General features: G+C 43.5%; 1 protein-coding gene across 2 annotated transcripts in view; it reads left to right on the top strand.

The window, feature by feature from the left end:
- The window catches only part of LOC148542845 (protein argonaute-3), a 112,695-nt gene that overhangs the window by 37,248 nt on the left and 60,360 nt on the right, over window positions 1-15,087 (top strand). For both annotated transcript variants that reach the window (XM_088460299.1, XM_088460305.1), the window contains exons 2-4: window positions 6,443-6,614; window positions 9,542-9,662; window positions 11,851-12,059. In XM_088460299.1, coding sequence (XP_088316425.1) covers window positions 6,443-6,614; window positions 9,542-9,662; window positions 11,851-12,059 — 502 coding nt within the window. The remainder of the gene's footprint in view (window positions 1-6,442; window positions 6,615-9,541; window positions 9,663-11,850; window positions 12,060-15,087) is intronic.

Genomic DNA, 15,087 nt, shown 5'->3' on the forward strand with positions numbered 1-15,087 from the left:
CAAACAGTGATTGTCTGGAGTTCTCGCCTTGCAGAAATACTGTGTGAATTGGTTTCCTCATATACTAGGACAGGGACAGTGATGTCACAGTAACTTCAATTAATGCATTCTAAAGGTGAGTACACACGGAACGAAAAATCTTAACGATATGAACGATAGCGATATCATTCATATCGTTCTGTGTGTATGCAACGACCGACCAACTATGTGCGCTCCTAACTAAATCGACCCATCGTCCATGCATGCAGCCAAACCTTGACGATATCGTTATGTCTCCATAAGGATCCGCGATCGTTAGTCGTCGGTCATTGGTGGTTTTTGGGTGTGTGGATGAACAATATCGTTCATCCAGCACACCAGGATTTTTAATGGAAGAATGTTCAGCGATATCGTTATCGCTGATGATCGTTCTGTGTGTACACAGTATAAGCTTTTTGACAGGGTCCTAAAGATCTGGAAGGAGATTCAGCTGTCTTTAATGAAGTGGGTTGGCGATACTTTAATTTAAGGAGAACTGTAGTGGATTGTGTGCGTGACATTTTCATCTTCAGGGTTCATATCTAAAAATTTCAGTTTTGGGGTTTAGTGGTTCTTTGGATATATCGTAAATAACTTGAATATAAAATATTTAACTACAGTCTTGTGAATGTTGTTTGATGGTGCATTTAACATAACTTTGTTTTAATTATTGAACTCCTTGTTCCTCCGCTTTCCCATCTATAACCCCCTCACCACCTCCTTTCCTCTCTTTATCTGTTGACAATACAGGTTGAGTCTCCGATATCCAAAATGCTTGGAACCAGGGGTATTTTGGATAACGGAATATTCCGTATTTTGGAATAATTGCATATTATAATGAAATATCTTGGGAATGGGCCCCCAATATACACACAGAATGCATTTATGTGTTATATACACCTTATATACACAGCCTGCAGGTAATTTTATACAATATTTTCAATTATTTTGTGACTCAAAGTTTGTGTACATACATAAAATTCAGTTATGCTTCATATACACTTTATACACACAGGCCCTGATTCAGAGCCGGTCGCTCGCTCTGAATCAGGGCCGGTCCTTTTTTTTTTAACTTTTCGAACGGCCTCCGGGCCGCTCGCATAGCTGTGGGTCACCACCCACAGCTATAACAAGCGGCCAGGAAGATGGTCTTGACCATCGCGACTATTGGGCTTGCGACGAGACCCTTGTGGTAGGGTCTCGTTGCCGCAAGCCCCAGAGAGCTTTCGGCTCAAACAGAGCTGAAAGCTCTCCCACTGACATCACTTGTGATGTCAGTGGGGCCGCCCCCAGAGGGTAGGCGTTCTCATGGGAACGCCTCCGTCTGGGTAGCCACCCCCCCGGCCCGCCCACCAAAGGGGGCGTGCTGTCACTCAACATCGACAGCACACCCCGTTTGGTGCAAGACCCGGAGCGACGGCTTGCACCAACTTTTGCCTGAAATTGAATCCAGCAGTCTCCTGTCTGGACAGTCACTGTGTGGGGATGGGAGTGTATGTGCTCTGCTTGGCTGAGTGACTGTGTCACTCAGCCAATAGGAGCACAGCAGACACTGCTGAGGAGTTCCTGCACTAATCCGGAATCTCCTCAGCGATACAGCAGGGCAACCCACTGGGCGCAGCTCAGCAGCTGTCAGTGGGCGGAGTTACAGAGCAGATGCCATTAGAAATTGACCCGACAGCTCAGTCATCTGACTGAGGTGAGCAATAACTTGTCTGGATGGGCCAGTGTGCCTTCCAAGCTAGGAACATATTGCACATAGTTTACTGTAATAGTCGCTCCTGAATCTATATAGCCGGAATAAGACAGATAAACTTCTGTTGCTTTGAAAGTTAAAACAACACTTGCACATGAAGAAATCAGCGAGCGTTGTTGTTAACTATCTGCTTGACCCTTTTGGAAATTCTGTTGCTTTACTTTCCATATTAGTCAATCTAAATGCATCTAAAACATGGTCCCTTGTGTGATTTTTTAACTTTCTATGTTGTCATGTAGGATTTATTTTTTTATGTTGATGTTCTCTATAAATCTGTTTTTTTTTTTTTTTTTTACTATGTCTTGTCTTAATTTTTCTTGTAGAAACAGCTTATTGTTTAATCTGGATCTTTCATGGATCTTATGTAATACATCCCACTTTCTCTTTGCAGTAGTCTATTATCTTCCATATATGTCCACATCTCAAATCAGATTTAGCCGTGCCAGGCGTCTTGTCAGAGACTTTTTTTTTTCTTAAAATTTCCATAATCTTCTAATTACTAATGCGACAAGTACACTGCAAGGGTACACAGGATACGGAGGTTGGAATTTCACATATTTGTACGAACCTGAATAAAAAGGCAAAAGACATAGTGACTCGCACCATGTATTGTTATGCTTAATATGTGGCTTTGTACCAATTCTTTTACTATACCTCAATTATAGCTTTGCATGTAGAACTGAGCCAATAGCTGCTAAGCACCTAAAATAATTTTCAGTCCTTGTCATAAATGTGGTTAGTAGATAAACACAGTTGGCCGTTTTCAGCCTGTTTGTGCATTTATCCTATGATGACACTAATAAATCCCAACGACTCCAGAAGTGATGAGGCACCTTGACTTGGGGAGAGGGCAAATGGTGGGAATCTGTTTAAAGTTGCAGCATCTGCTGGGGTGTAACCCACTTATGTCTGAGTGCTTATTGGGTGAACACGATCCAATTGTTGGGCTGGTCAGCCGATAATTGGATGATCAGCCGATAATTGTATATTGTGTATACGGGAGCATTAGCCAATAAACTGCTTCAAATGCTCCTGCAGTGGTCAGATAGGGAGGTTGGGATCTAGGACTTCATTCAGAGCCGGTCGCACAGAGCGTGCGGTCGGTCTGAATGAGGGGAGGACGTCTTGAATTTTCAAGACGTCCTCCTTTGCAGTGGTAAGCGGTGGTGGCGACCATCGGGGCTTACGACGAGACCCTAGGGTAGGGTCTCCCTTGTCGTAAGCCCCGGAGAGCTTTCGGCTCTGTCAGAACCGGAAGCTCTCCACTGACATCACTAGTTCCCATGGGAATGCCCCCGTTTGGGCTGCCACCCCCCCGGCCCGCCTTAAAAACGGGACGAGCTGTCAATCAACATCGACAGCTCGCCCCCTTTGGATCGAGACCCGCTACGACTGGCGCTGTCGGTCGTAGCGGGTCTCACGCATGCGCACGATGGCGCCGGCGCCGTTGTGCGCATGCTCTATGGGGGGCCATCGACCCGGACCGAGCGCATCGGCGCTAACGACCGGGTCTGAATGACCCCCCCTAATGTGCTGCACACGCTATCTCTTTCCGATCTCATGGAAAATATCTGAATAAAGTGCATACTTGGCTAGAAATTGCTCATTGTGATTTGATCGCTTTGTCTGATCAGAGTGTTTATTGAACAACAGCATTTATTGCATAGTGTTACCCAGCATAACTTTTATATAGATGTACGAGAGAAATGCAGTGGCAAAAACAATGAGTGGTAGGATATAGATTGGGATATAGTAGGTTATATGCAATGAGTGGCACTAAGTAGTAGTATGATGGACTTTAATAAAGAAAGCGTATTTGAAGGTTGGGGTAGGTAGGGTGTTTCATACGTGGAGAGGTGCACAGGACACGTCTTTTTATCAGGAGTGAGATGTGCTTAAAAGGTTGGATGCTGAGTTAAGAGGGTTTGAGATGTATGAGGTGAAGGTGTTGGTGTAAGCTTTGTGGGGTGAGGGAGAGTATTATGAAATGGATTCTAGAGGGTACAGGGAACTGCGGGACAGAGTAGCATGGTAGATGTGTAGTGATGAGAGAGGATGATCAGTCTTATTTATCAAGTTTTACATACAAATACCAGAATGATCATCCAGTCCACTTGGCGCTTAAATCTGGATCTCCAGTGTCAGGATTTCTAGGTTTAGGTGCTCCGTAATGAACCACCCAAAAAACATAAAGACAAGAATCCACAATAGTGCAATACGATATGATAAATTATGTCCTTAAAATGATGAATTAAAACCGTACCATATTAATTGGATAACTTATTCAAGCAGACAATAATCGGAATCAAATATGGTAACACGGGCTTTCAAGATGTTACTTTAATCCTCTCTACGTCTTTTCCTCCTCCCAGGTACCATATGGGGAACATAGGAATATATCAAGTTATTGTTATCAAACACATTCCACAGCTTTTTTACAGAGAGTATTTGATAATTTACATCAGTCTCTGCCCTAGTGCAGCTCACAGTTACATATGCTGTCATAATACCTACATATGTAGAACTGGTTTCTGAGCAAATGACGGAAGAATGTCCTTCTCTTGAGAGCTTACAATCTAAACAAATTTGATCCAGTAGATCTACTTTCACTTGTGACATGAACAAAATAACTGATGCATTAGAAAAGGAGGGAATTAACAAAAATGGATAAATTATAATTTATTAACCAAATAGTATAATAAAATGTCACAATTGGGCAATTCAACACGAATAGAATAGTGCCGGGAAGGAGCTCCCGGAGCTATTAAATTCAGCGCCTTGTTAAGCCAGACTAAAGATTTATTCTCGGACACTTTCTGGGGTGCGAGCAGAAATCCAACAAATCTCCTGGTGTGATGCTGTTTTCTGCCCTTAGCGCTGTGGAAACAGCATCATGCCAGACAATTTAGTCGGAGAATGCCGGTTCTCGCGACTATACACCATGTTTAAGGCGCGAGAATGGGCATTCTCCGACATAACAGCACGCTGAATTCAATAGCTAGAGGAGCTCCTTCCCGGAGCAATACGATTTGCGTTGATATGATTCATGCCCAATGGGGGCGATTCAATTTTTTTTTCTTTCTAAGTGCGGTAATTAATGAGCGCCCAATGTAGCAATTAAATTGTATTTGGGTGCCCATTAATTATCGTGCTTGTTGCGACCTATTAGACTGTGTAAAACGACTAAACCCGTCTACAGTCCTAGTTTGGGTGCTCAAACCGCAGGCTTGTCACTCATATCTGCTCACAGCCTCCTGAGGTGGCGAGCAGAAATATCTGATAAGTCCGTGGTTTGAACGCCGGCGGCTATTGCTCCGTTGAGTGCCCATTACTGACAGCCACTGGCACAAACAATTGAATTCCCCCCCATAAGCACAATAAAAAAAAATTAAAATTACAATTAAATATTGAAGCAGAAGAACATATGTTTATGTGTCAGAAATATTCCAAAGAAGGTCGCCAGCTGACAACAAAATCCCTATATGAAGAAATAGTCTTAATAAAATTAGAGAATCCAGAATACAAATGACGCTCCTAAAGTCTGACACTGTAATACCCCTTTTCCACCTAAATTCCGGGTCTGACCCGGAGTTGGAACAAAGTTCCTATCCGGATCAGACCCGGAATTTTGCCGGCGCTGACTCGGGATATTCCCGAGTCAGCGCCGCTCACACCGCAGTCGGGTCTGCATAGACCCGGCTTTTGCGGAGTGAAAATAAACGCTTGGAGATGACGTCATCTCCAAGCGCCACTGAAGCCGGACCAATCGGCCGGCTAGCAGCGCACTCCAGGTCATCGTGACCCGGAGTGCGCTGTTCCCTTTGCAGGGTTTTACGGGCTACGCCCGTGTTAAACCCTGCTAGTTACCTGGGTTGGATTGCCGGGTCACTCGACCCGGCGATCCAACCCTCTGCCCTTTTACACCAGGGAGCTGCCCGGGTTAACCCTTCAAAAACCCGGGTTTTAGCTCCGGTGTAAAAGGGGTATTAGCTAGTCGCAAGTCAGCAGGATAACAGTGTATCTCTAAATTACAGATGTCTCAACATACTGTACATCTTACTACTTTGCGCATTAAACAGCCCTTCTAGTCGCGCCATGCTGTGGCGTGACTCGGTAGCGCAAAGCATCTTTTGTGTGACTTTTTACCTTCAAATGCATCTTATTCCCAAATTTATGTAAATTGGACACCTAAGCAGCTTCTGCTGATTCAAATTATATGTGGCATGCATGTATTCTGTGTGCAACTGTGGCTGTAGCAACCAAGATAATGTAAAATAAATACACTACCGGCTTTTGCTGAATTTAGTGTTGAAAATGCAACTAATAGAAACCAGTGAGAATGGCAATAATGTCCACGACACCTTTGTACAGAGGTGCCCAGTAATAATCAGATTGGACCCCTTTGGTGCCCAGTGAGGTGGGTTTGGCAAGCAGAGTCTCTGAGCAGTTAAACAAGTCGGCAACGGCGTTGTGAAGTCCCAGATGCCAGCTGTGGAGTTTCTGATACCGGTGATACAGTAGACCATGTGGTCTCTAATAATAAGTAAAGCCAGCATATTAGAACAAAGTCACAAGTGGATTTTAGGAGTGGATGTCATGAGAATTTTAAACTGACAGATTTTACTTCTCTTATATACAAATGGTTAATTGTTTTCTTTCCTGTATCAGGACCCGTGGGGGCGCAGCCCTTCTTCGTGGTGCCCAGACGGCCTGGCTATGGCACCATGGGGAAACCCATCAAACTGCTGGCCAACTGCTTTCAAGTGGAAATCCCAAAGATTGACGTCTACCTCTATGAGGTGGATATTAAACCAGACAAATGCCCTCGTAGAGTTAACCGGTAAGAGCTAATGTTAATACATATGGCACCCCAGGACTTTCACTCCTATTATATTATGTTTTATAACCTGCTGTACAGGCTGCTTAGCCAACTTCATAATGTCCATGGGTAGTGGTGCTCATCAGACACCGAACAAACACATGGATCTATTATTTCAATGCATTTCATATTACAAACGTTTTTCACCTATATATGTCATGCCCGAACTGCATCACTGTTTGCTGTATTTGCTATTCCCTGTTTTGCACCATGTACTTCTGCCCCACTGTATGCTATGCCAGTGTACTATACCTCCACTGAAGTGCATCCTCCATGTAATGTTCATAAATGTCCCATCCTCCCTCCAGCCTTCGCACAAATCCACTTTTATCTTTATGTACCAGCTTAGCAGATATGAGCTCTATATTAACTATAGCATTGTCCAAGATCTCTACCTGACAGTTCATTAATGAAGTCAGTCTGGAGTTAATGATTTGGCACACCTTTGTATAAGCTATACTTTTATGTGTACTAATATAAAGGACCAGTCTTACACAAATGCACATAGACTATTCAGTTATAGGTCTGGTAATGTGCATGGTATAAAGTAATAAACGTATACTGTGTATATATAGCTGTAAACTTTAGCACAAAACCAGCAGCTGTGATATACATCACAACTTATATATTTTATGTCTAGCAAAGGACACCGTTCCTGATGAGAAATTGCACATTTCCAATCCTTGTAAACTAACTGCACACTTTTAGTTCCAATGAGAAACAGTCAAAGTTAATGCAGTGTGATGCAGCACCATAGGATCATAGCAGCAATACATTTGTGTTCGCAATCAGCATTGTATATCAGAAAAGTGCATAATTTGCTATCAAAACAAGTGCCCAAATGAAAAGCTTTGATCTCGCCACCTATAAGTCCATATATGCTGTTGTTTAGAAGGTCTCGGCATCATTTTCTCAAGGCTATGATGCTGCATCGCAGTGCACTAACTGTGACTGTTTCTCAGTCACACTAAGGGGTCAATCCAATTAGCCGCGAAGGGTGCGAGTTGCAATGGTGTTAAAACGCCGGCAACGGACCGGCACCTCGCGGCCCGCTCTGAGCCCGAATCTGTGGAATTCCGCGAATCCAGGCTGCCGTAAAGTGCGGCCATTGCAGCAATGACTCGCGCCGGCGAGATCTTCGCGGCTAACGGGATCGACTCCAAAAAGTGTGCAGCAGATGGTTCACAAGGATTGGAAACAAAGGGGGTGATTCAATTCAACACAATGTGAATAGCGCCGGGATGGAGTTCCTGGAGCTATTCAATTGACCATGCTGTTAAGTCCGACTAGAGGATTTCTGCTCGCACTTTCCTGAGGTGCATGCAGGTGTTCAGCTTAAGTGCCAGCTGCGATGCTGTTTTCTGGCTTAGCGCGACGCAAACGTCATCGGGGCCAGCACTTTTGTCGGAAAATGACGGTTGCTGCGTCTGAAAACACGTGGTAACTGGCACCTCCCAACTAAGTGCAGGGTACAATGGGGACAATTGAATAGCCCCGGGAAATTCTTCCTGGCACTATTCACATCGCGTTGAATTGAATCGCCCCCAAAGTCTATTTTTTAAATCCTATCGTAACTTCTTTGATGCATGCAAGAATCTTATCACATGTTCCTGGACACATTATTGCCACTTGCTATCAAACAAATATTTAAACTGTGTGTGTTATTTTATATAACAGCCTGGAATGATTACAAGGGCACCTGACCTGATGACACCTGCTGATAATTAGTGCCAGACTTTTTGGAATATATATAATACTTAATATAGAAGAGGTTCTATTGGGACATCAATATAAATAAACATACAGAATAGATTACTAGGGGAGTGGCTGCACAGATAAATTATGTCTGTTTTTAGCCAGTTGTATAAATTAATCTAAACCATGGAACCAGTCTAGCAGATATGTGCATGGGTGGATGGATAGATGAACAACTCCCAGTTTATATTGCTACATGTCTGCTCACACCAATAGTCACACAAGTTCCTATGATAAAATCAACTGAGAACTGTCCTAAATGTCTATCAGAAAAGCTCTGACCAGAGATAGTGAAGTTAATTAACATGCTCCCATCCAAAGCATACCTTATATACCAAGATTTGGGACCTGAAACACAAACGACCGTAATTGCTCTCATGTTGCACTCTCCCCATATCCGTACACTGATTTTGTTGCTAGGTACAAATGATACACCTGAAAAGGTCTAACTCTGCATATTCTGTTGACATGACTTCACTGAACTTCCCCTTTGCGAGTGCCCTGTTACAGCCAAATTACATCCTTTCAGTTGCAAGTGAAGATGTGATTGAAATGCTTACCACTCTGTATGGTTTGTTCCAGAGCATGCGCTGTGCAAAAACACGCAAAATATTCTGCGCCAACTGTTGTACATCCAACTAAGGGTCAGGCCCTTGAGCCAGGTACACACTAGACGACCTCGCTCGCGATGGGACCTGGCGGGGTGCCCACATTGGCAAGTGCATACACCATTGCCGATGATGGCAGCGAAGGAACGACGACGGGGGCCATGCTGCATTTGGCAACATGGCCCCCACTGACTAGTTTGCCCATCGGACCTACTTGTAGATTCAATGGATGAGGTCACTGACTATGCGCGGGAGAGCACATAGTCAGTAACATTGTCCATACACACTGGACGACTTAACAAATTTGTCATAACGATTGGTCGTTATCAGCAAATTAGTTTACAATGTCATCTAGTGTGAACCCGGCATTAGTATTTGGCTAGCAACAATTGGACAAATGTTACTTTGCTTTCTTGGTCATAAAGTAGATAGAGATGCAAAATAGAGACCCATAATTGTACAATTAAGCTGAGGACTAGGGTTTTTTTGCCACTACTTGTTAATTTTACTCTCCTTTTTCACCAGGGAGGTTGTTGATTCCATGGTCCAGCATTTCAAAGTCACCATATTTGGTGACCGTCGACCAGTTTATGATGGCAAAAGGAGCCTATACACCGCCAATCCACTGCCTGTAGCATCTACTGGGGTAAGTGCAAAATGATTTTGTTGCACTCAGTAACAAACACACCGTTTTATATTGTGATACATTTATATTATTTTGTGTGGATATTTTTGAACCCACCACTCACCTTTCTGCTTTCTTTCTATGCCTGATCTGAAACAGTCATATAGGAGATCATATTATGTAACTTGCTATTAGTTGATATTAGTGTATGCTGATAGGAGTAGGATATGCTTGTTCCCCTAAAGTGCAGTTTAATAATGCTGAGTTTATATCATTGTACTCTTTGCTTTCCATTTCCTGCAATGTGAACTTTTAACTGCACTAACACCTCGGAAAATGTACTCTTTCCTCAGTCACATCCCCCGCTGTAGGCGAGCAGTGGGGGAGATTGAGGACCAGTTACAAGTCACAATTTATTACTTGATTGTCCCTCCTTATCACAACACCCTATCACCATAACTTGTTCATATTGAGCTTTATTTATTGATTTTTGTTCCACTAAACTTATTAAAAACCAATAATATATATGTAAACATGACAACTTGGGAGAGGGCTGGGTTTAAGCAGTGGCTTAAAGTATCCCAGTATTCATTTTCTAAGCCAGATTTATTATTTGAGAATCCATATATGAAAACCGCCTAAGATGTATCATAGTTCATCAGAGATATTGTTTATATGTCTGCACTATCCGTGTCAATTCAATGGATTATGAGGTATCCCTAATGGTATATAAACAGTGTTCTCCCCAGGCTGTTTGGCGGGTGCACCACCCGGCACTTTGGGAGCCTGCAAGTGGGGTCAGTATCTGGAAGCTGTATAAATAGGACCAGATCCTACAGACTTTGCAGCTTTTTTGTAAACAGATGACTGGACCTCTAATAAGAAGAGGAGAATTTATATATAAAATGTTATTTCAAGTTTAAATCATTATAAGGTCAGGGTTTAAAACATTTTAGTATTGCGAAGGGTCCCCACCCAGCTACTTCTTGATGCCACCTGGCTGGAAAAAATGTCTGGGGAGAACAGTGATAAACTTGATTGACACTGGATTCTTCAATTTTTTTTTTTTTTTACTGTGGGGCTCGTTAGGTCTTCATTGAGGCTTTTATGTACCATAATGTTATGACAATCAAAATTCTACAAGTCTGACTTTATTATTATTATTATTATTATTATTATTATTGGGGGTTTTTTTGGCAACATTTATTGCTCTTAAATTAAAGACTCACCGTTATTGAGCATTGCATTGTCTGTCTATCTTATCTTTGCTGCTTGTTCCTGAAAGTTCAAGTGCTAAGCAAAACAGCACTGAACAAAAATTAGTTTCTCCATAACATCGGTCTAAATCAATCAGCCCAAGCTCTGCACTTTACAGACAACACATAGATGGACATGAGTGTATTAACTCTTCCTCTAAGCAGTGGGTCCCCCCAGCCCATCCAAAACTGGCAGGGGAAACCCTCCACACTGGCAAGCGGGTCCCCCCTTCTCCATGGCACCAACTTCCCAGTGATATTTGATAAGTTGGCACATATGCACAGGAGAACAAGGCTCTGGAATGGTGCCAGAGTCTTTGCTTTCACTGCGCTGCAACATGTTTCCAAAAATGTCTCTGGGAAGACTGTGCCGGGGAGAAGGAGGCGACCTGCTTAACACCAGGTAAGTATACTCTGTGCATTGTGTGCGTTGCAGAGCCCCCCGGGCCTATGCAGATGGAAGTACAGGTGAGAATGTCCAGGCATAGTTTACTGTAGTCCAGTGCTTGCTTCTGTATGCTGTGCATGATCCATCTGTGAGAATGTTGTAGTGCGCAGTTCGAAAACGTGTAGGGAGATAATAGAGCAGGAAGACCATCCAGGTCACTTAAGGAACACTGGAATGACGTTGGTTGGTACCGTAAAGTCGAATTTTAAAGGTGCAAGGGCAAAGGACAAATGCTATACTGAAACTGCACTGAACAAAGGGCATAAAATCAGAAGATTACTGTATGTTTGTATATCTAGGTATATGTGTGTGTATGTATACATACCTCTCGCCAGCCCTCCATGGCCTCCTTTTCTTTTGGGCATGCGCAGACAGCGGGGGGTCGAGAGGCTACAGCAGCATTTGAGTTCCATCCAGCTATTTACTGTTCATCTCCATGTGTTGCTAAAGGCAATCAAATGTTGTCCTTCACGTCTTTTTATATGTATTTTTACTTTTTTGCCAGGTGGATTTGGATGTAACATTACCAGGAGAAGGAGGGAAAGACCGTCCCTTCAAGGTCTCCATAAAATTTGTCTCTAGGATAAGCTGGCACCTGCTGCATGAGGTACTCACTGGGAGGTCCCTTCCTGAACCATTGGAACTGGACAAGCCAATAAGCACCAACCCTGTCCACGCAGTTGATGTAGTGTTACGACATCTGCCCTCCATGAAGTAGGTGGCCGGTCAGAGAAAAAATTATTTTTTTTTTTAAACTGAAATCAATGGCAGATATATTTCTAAATTAGGTTGGGCAAATTCCTTTTTCATCTATCTGGGGGATGCCATTAACTTTGGGTTACGTATAGTGAGCTGTAGAGTCGAGCACTAACTAATTAAGACTGACTCCCACATCCTATATAACCCCTCCCCTTCCACTAGAACCTCAGTCTTGTTTTTAGGGCCTTGGAGTAAGGCACTAGCTAGGTCCTAGCTCTTTTAGTTTAGGTTTAATTTCTTTATTTTCCTATTTTGGTTTGGGTGCTTAGTCCCTGGCAACAGGCGGCAAGCACTAGCAGAGTGAGAGTTAGGTAAAAATAGAGGGTTTGTGTGAACCCTGTGTCCCACTCTAAAGACGGCCTCTGGGAGAGTCACCAAACTACATAGTCCCTGGGGCTCTCTCCATACAAGACGCACATCTGAGGGGGCCGCTGGCAAAAAGGTAAGCTTGATACATTTTCTTATGTGAAAACCTGGTTGCTGTATTACTGCTTACCGGCACACCGCTTTAGCAGAGTGGCCGGGCATGTTACCACTCACGTGGCGGTGCGGCGCCAGTTCCACGAGAGCTGTTGGGCCGAGAGAGTTTACAGAACAAGAGCATGTTGCTGGCTTTTTGGGAGAGGGCAGCTCGTTGGCCACGCTCCCATGACGAGGCGCCGCTGCACGTGCAGGCCTGCCACCTATGACGTCATCGCTAAGAGCCGCTGTACACAAGTGCTGTGGATCTCCAGAGGGAGACGCCGACGGCTAGGGAACGCCTATGATGACGTCCGCCGTCCTGACTGAAGCAGTGCAATGCAAGTTGAGTGACAGTAGGCTCACGGTGCTTCATAGTCCACGCACCAAACACTATTTTGGCGGGTGTTTGAGTGCTGCTGGATTCCTATATCTCACTATAACTCACTGCATATTACAGGGCGATGACTGTCTCTTATCAGATGAGCAGTTAAACTAGGATTATTACTTTTGGTAGTTAACCTGGTGATGTATGGTGGTCTTATAACATTGTTATGTGTATATAAGCAACTTTACTGCACCATTTCTTTAGGAATTTAGGCAGTAAGATACATTGTTTTGTACTGAAGATTCTTTATTTGCCTTTTGTTTTTGTGCAAGTGAATGTGGACTTCAAGGAGTCTGGTTTTATTTTTTTGCATTTAAACAGATAGGTGATTTAGCGTTTTATTAGCCTTCTCACGTTTGCTATAATTTCAGAAGCAGTGGTTATTCTGGGTAAAAAACAAACAAACAGTCGTACACTTTAGAGAGGAATGTAGCTAGCTATCTGTATTGGTTAGAGTTGTCTTTCTCTCTCAGTATGGAGAAATCAGACAAGGGTTCCAAAAAACAGGGATCAGTCACTTTTTATATTTGTACAAAATGTGATAAAAAGTTGCCAAAAGGTTTTATGGACCCAGGGTCGCTCTGTGCTGGTTATTCACAAGGAAATTCATTACCGGGAAGTTCGGCTGAACAGTCGGTGATGCCTGATTGGGCCAGGTCTATGGCTGAGGCCATAGGTGAATTACGTCGTCACTCTCAGGCAAATTATGTTACCCTGTTCTCTAACTCCTATTTTGTCTGATCCCTTGGTAGAGCCCAGATGGGCCCAGGATATGGGACGCTGTTTCACTGAGATGGCAACGTCCCTAAATAAAATGATAAAGTCAGCAGGGACCACAGCCACTAAGAGACGTTCAGGTCAGTCCTCAGTGGATTTTCATGGAGATGAGGCTTCAGCCGCCTCTTCCCAGGAAGAAGGGGAATTGGATTATGACTGGGAAGACACCTCAAACTGGGAGGATGACTTCCATTCTTATTCAGGTGTGTCTATACTGGTAGATACGGTCCAGGAGACTTTGAATCTTCAGGAAACAGTGATTCCAGTGACTAGTTCAGTTTATTTCTTTAAATGTAAGAAGAAACATGTATCTGTTTTCCCAGAATTTTCACATTTTGGAGAAATATTAAGAGAAGCCTGGTTAAAACCTGATTCCAATTTTTTTTCAGAAGAGGATACCGAGCTTTGGGAAACGCCACCCATGGTGGATGCTCCTATTGCTAGATTGGTTAGGAATACTGATATCCCCACAACCGTCTGTAACACCTAAGGATCCTATGGATAGGAAGAATGAGGCTGTACTTCACTTTGTCAGGGGTCTCACTGTGGCCTGTTCTGGCCAGCGCCTGGGTGATAAAGGCTATCAATTCTTGGATGGCCAAGATGATTGCTGGGTTTCAATCAGAGGATTTGTCTGAAGCTAGTTCTTTAGCTGATTAAATTTCGAGGCTCTGACCTATATAGGTGATACTTTAATAGACACTATTCAGGTACAGTCTCATATTTGTGCTTTGGCTATTTCCGCCAGAATTTCTCTATGGCTTAGGTCATGGAAGGCAAACATAGAGTCCAAGCATGCTTTAGAGGCACTACCTTTTGAAGGAGGTTCTCTGTTTGGTCCAGAATTAATTAAAATTATTTCTCAGGTTACGGGAGGCAAAAGTTCTTACCTACCTGTATCAACACCAAAACCAAAATCTCGATCTCGTAGGTTTCGTTCCTTTTGGTCTAAGGCAGGGGAATCTTTCAGGGTATGCCTAGGGGTCCCCATAGAGGTGCTTTCAGGGACTGTGATGTCCCCGTTGCCCTGCTGCTAAGTCAGCCGGTCAATCCACATGAACATGACTGACACGGGAGCCGACCTCTGGTGGGAGGCCGCTTACTCAGATTCCAGGAAACTTGAATTCAATCCAACCCAGATTTTTGGATAAGTGGACTGGTAACCAGGGTTTACATTTTAGATTTGGTGGGTCCTGTTCCAGAAAGATTCTTTTCCACTACTCTGTGGATGGTTGTGGAATCACGGCTCTCATACAGGCAATTTCTGCGCATTCCGATTCCCAAGTAATTATTCCGGTTCCTGTACTACAGCAAGGCCTGAGTTTTTACTCCAGTCTATCTTAGTAGACAAACCAGATG

The sequence above is a fragment of the Taudactylus pleione genome, unplaced genomic scaffold (genome assembly GCF_031769625.1).
Source record: "Taudactylus pleione unplaced genomic scaffold, aTauple2 ptg000007l, whole genome shotgun sequence".
Taxonomy (NCBI): domain Eukaryota; kingdom Metazoa; phylum Chordata; class Amphibia; order Anura; family Myobatrachidae; genus Taudactylus; species Taudactylus pleione.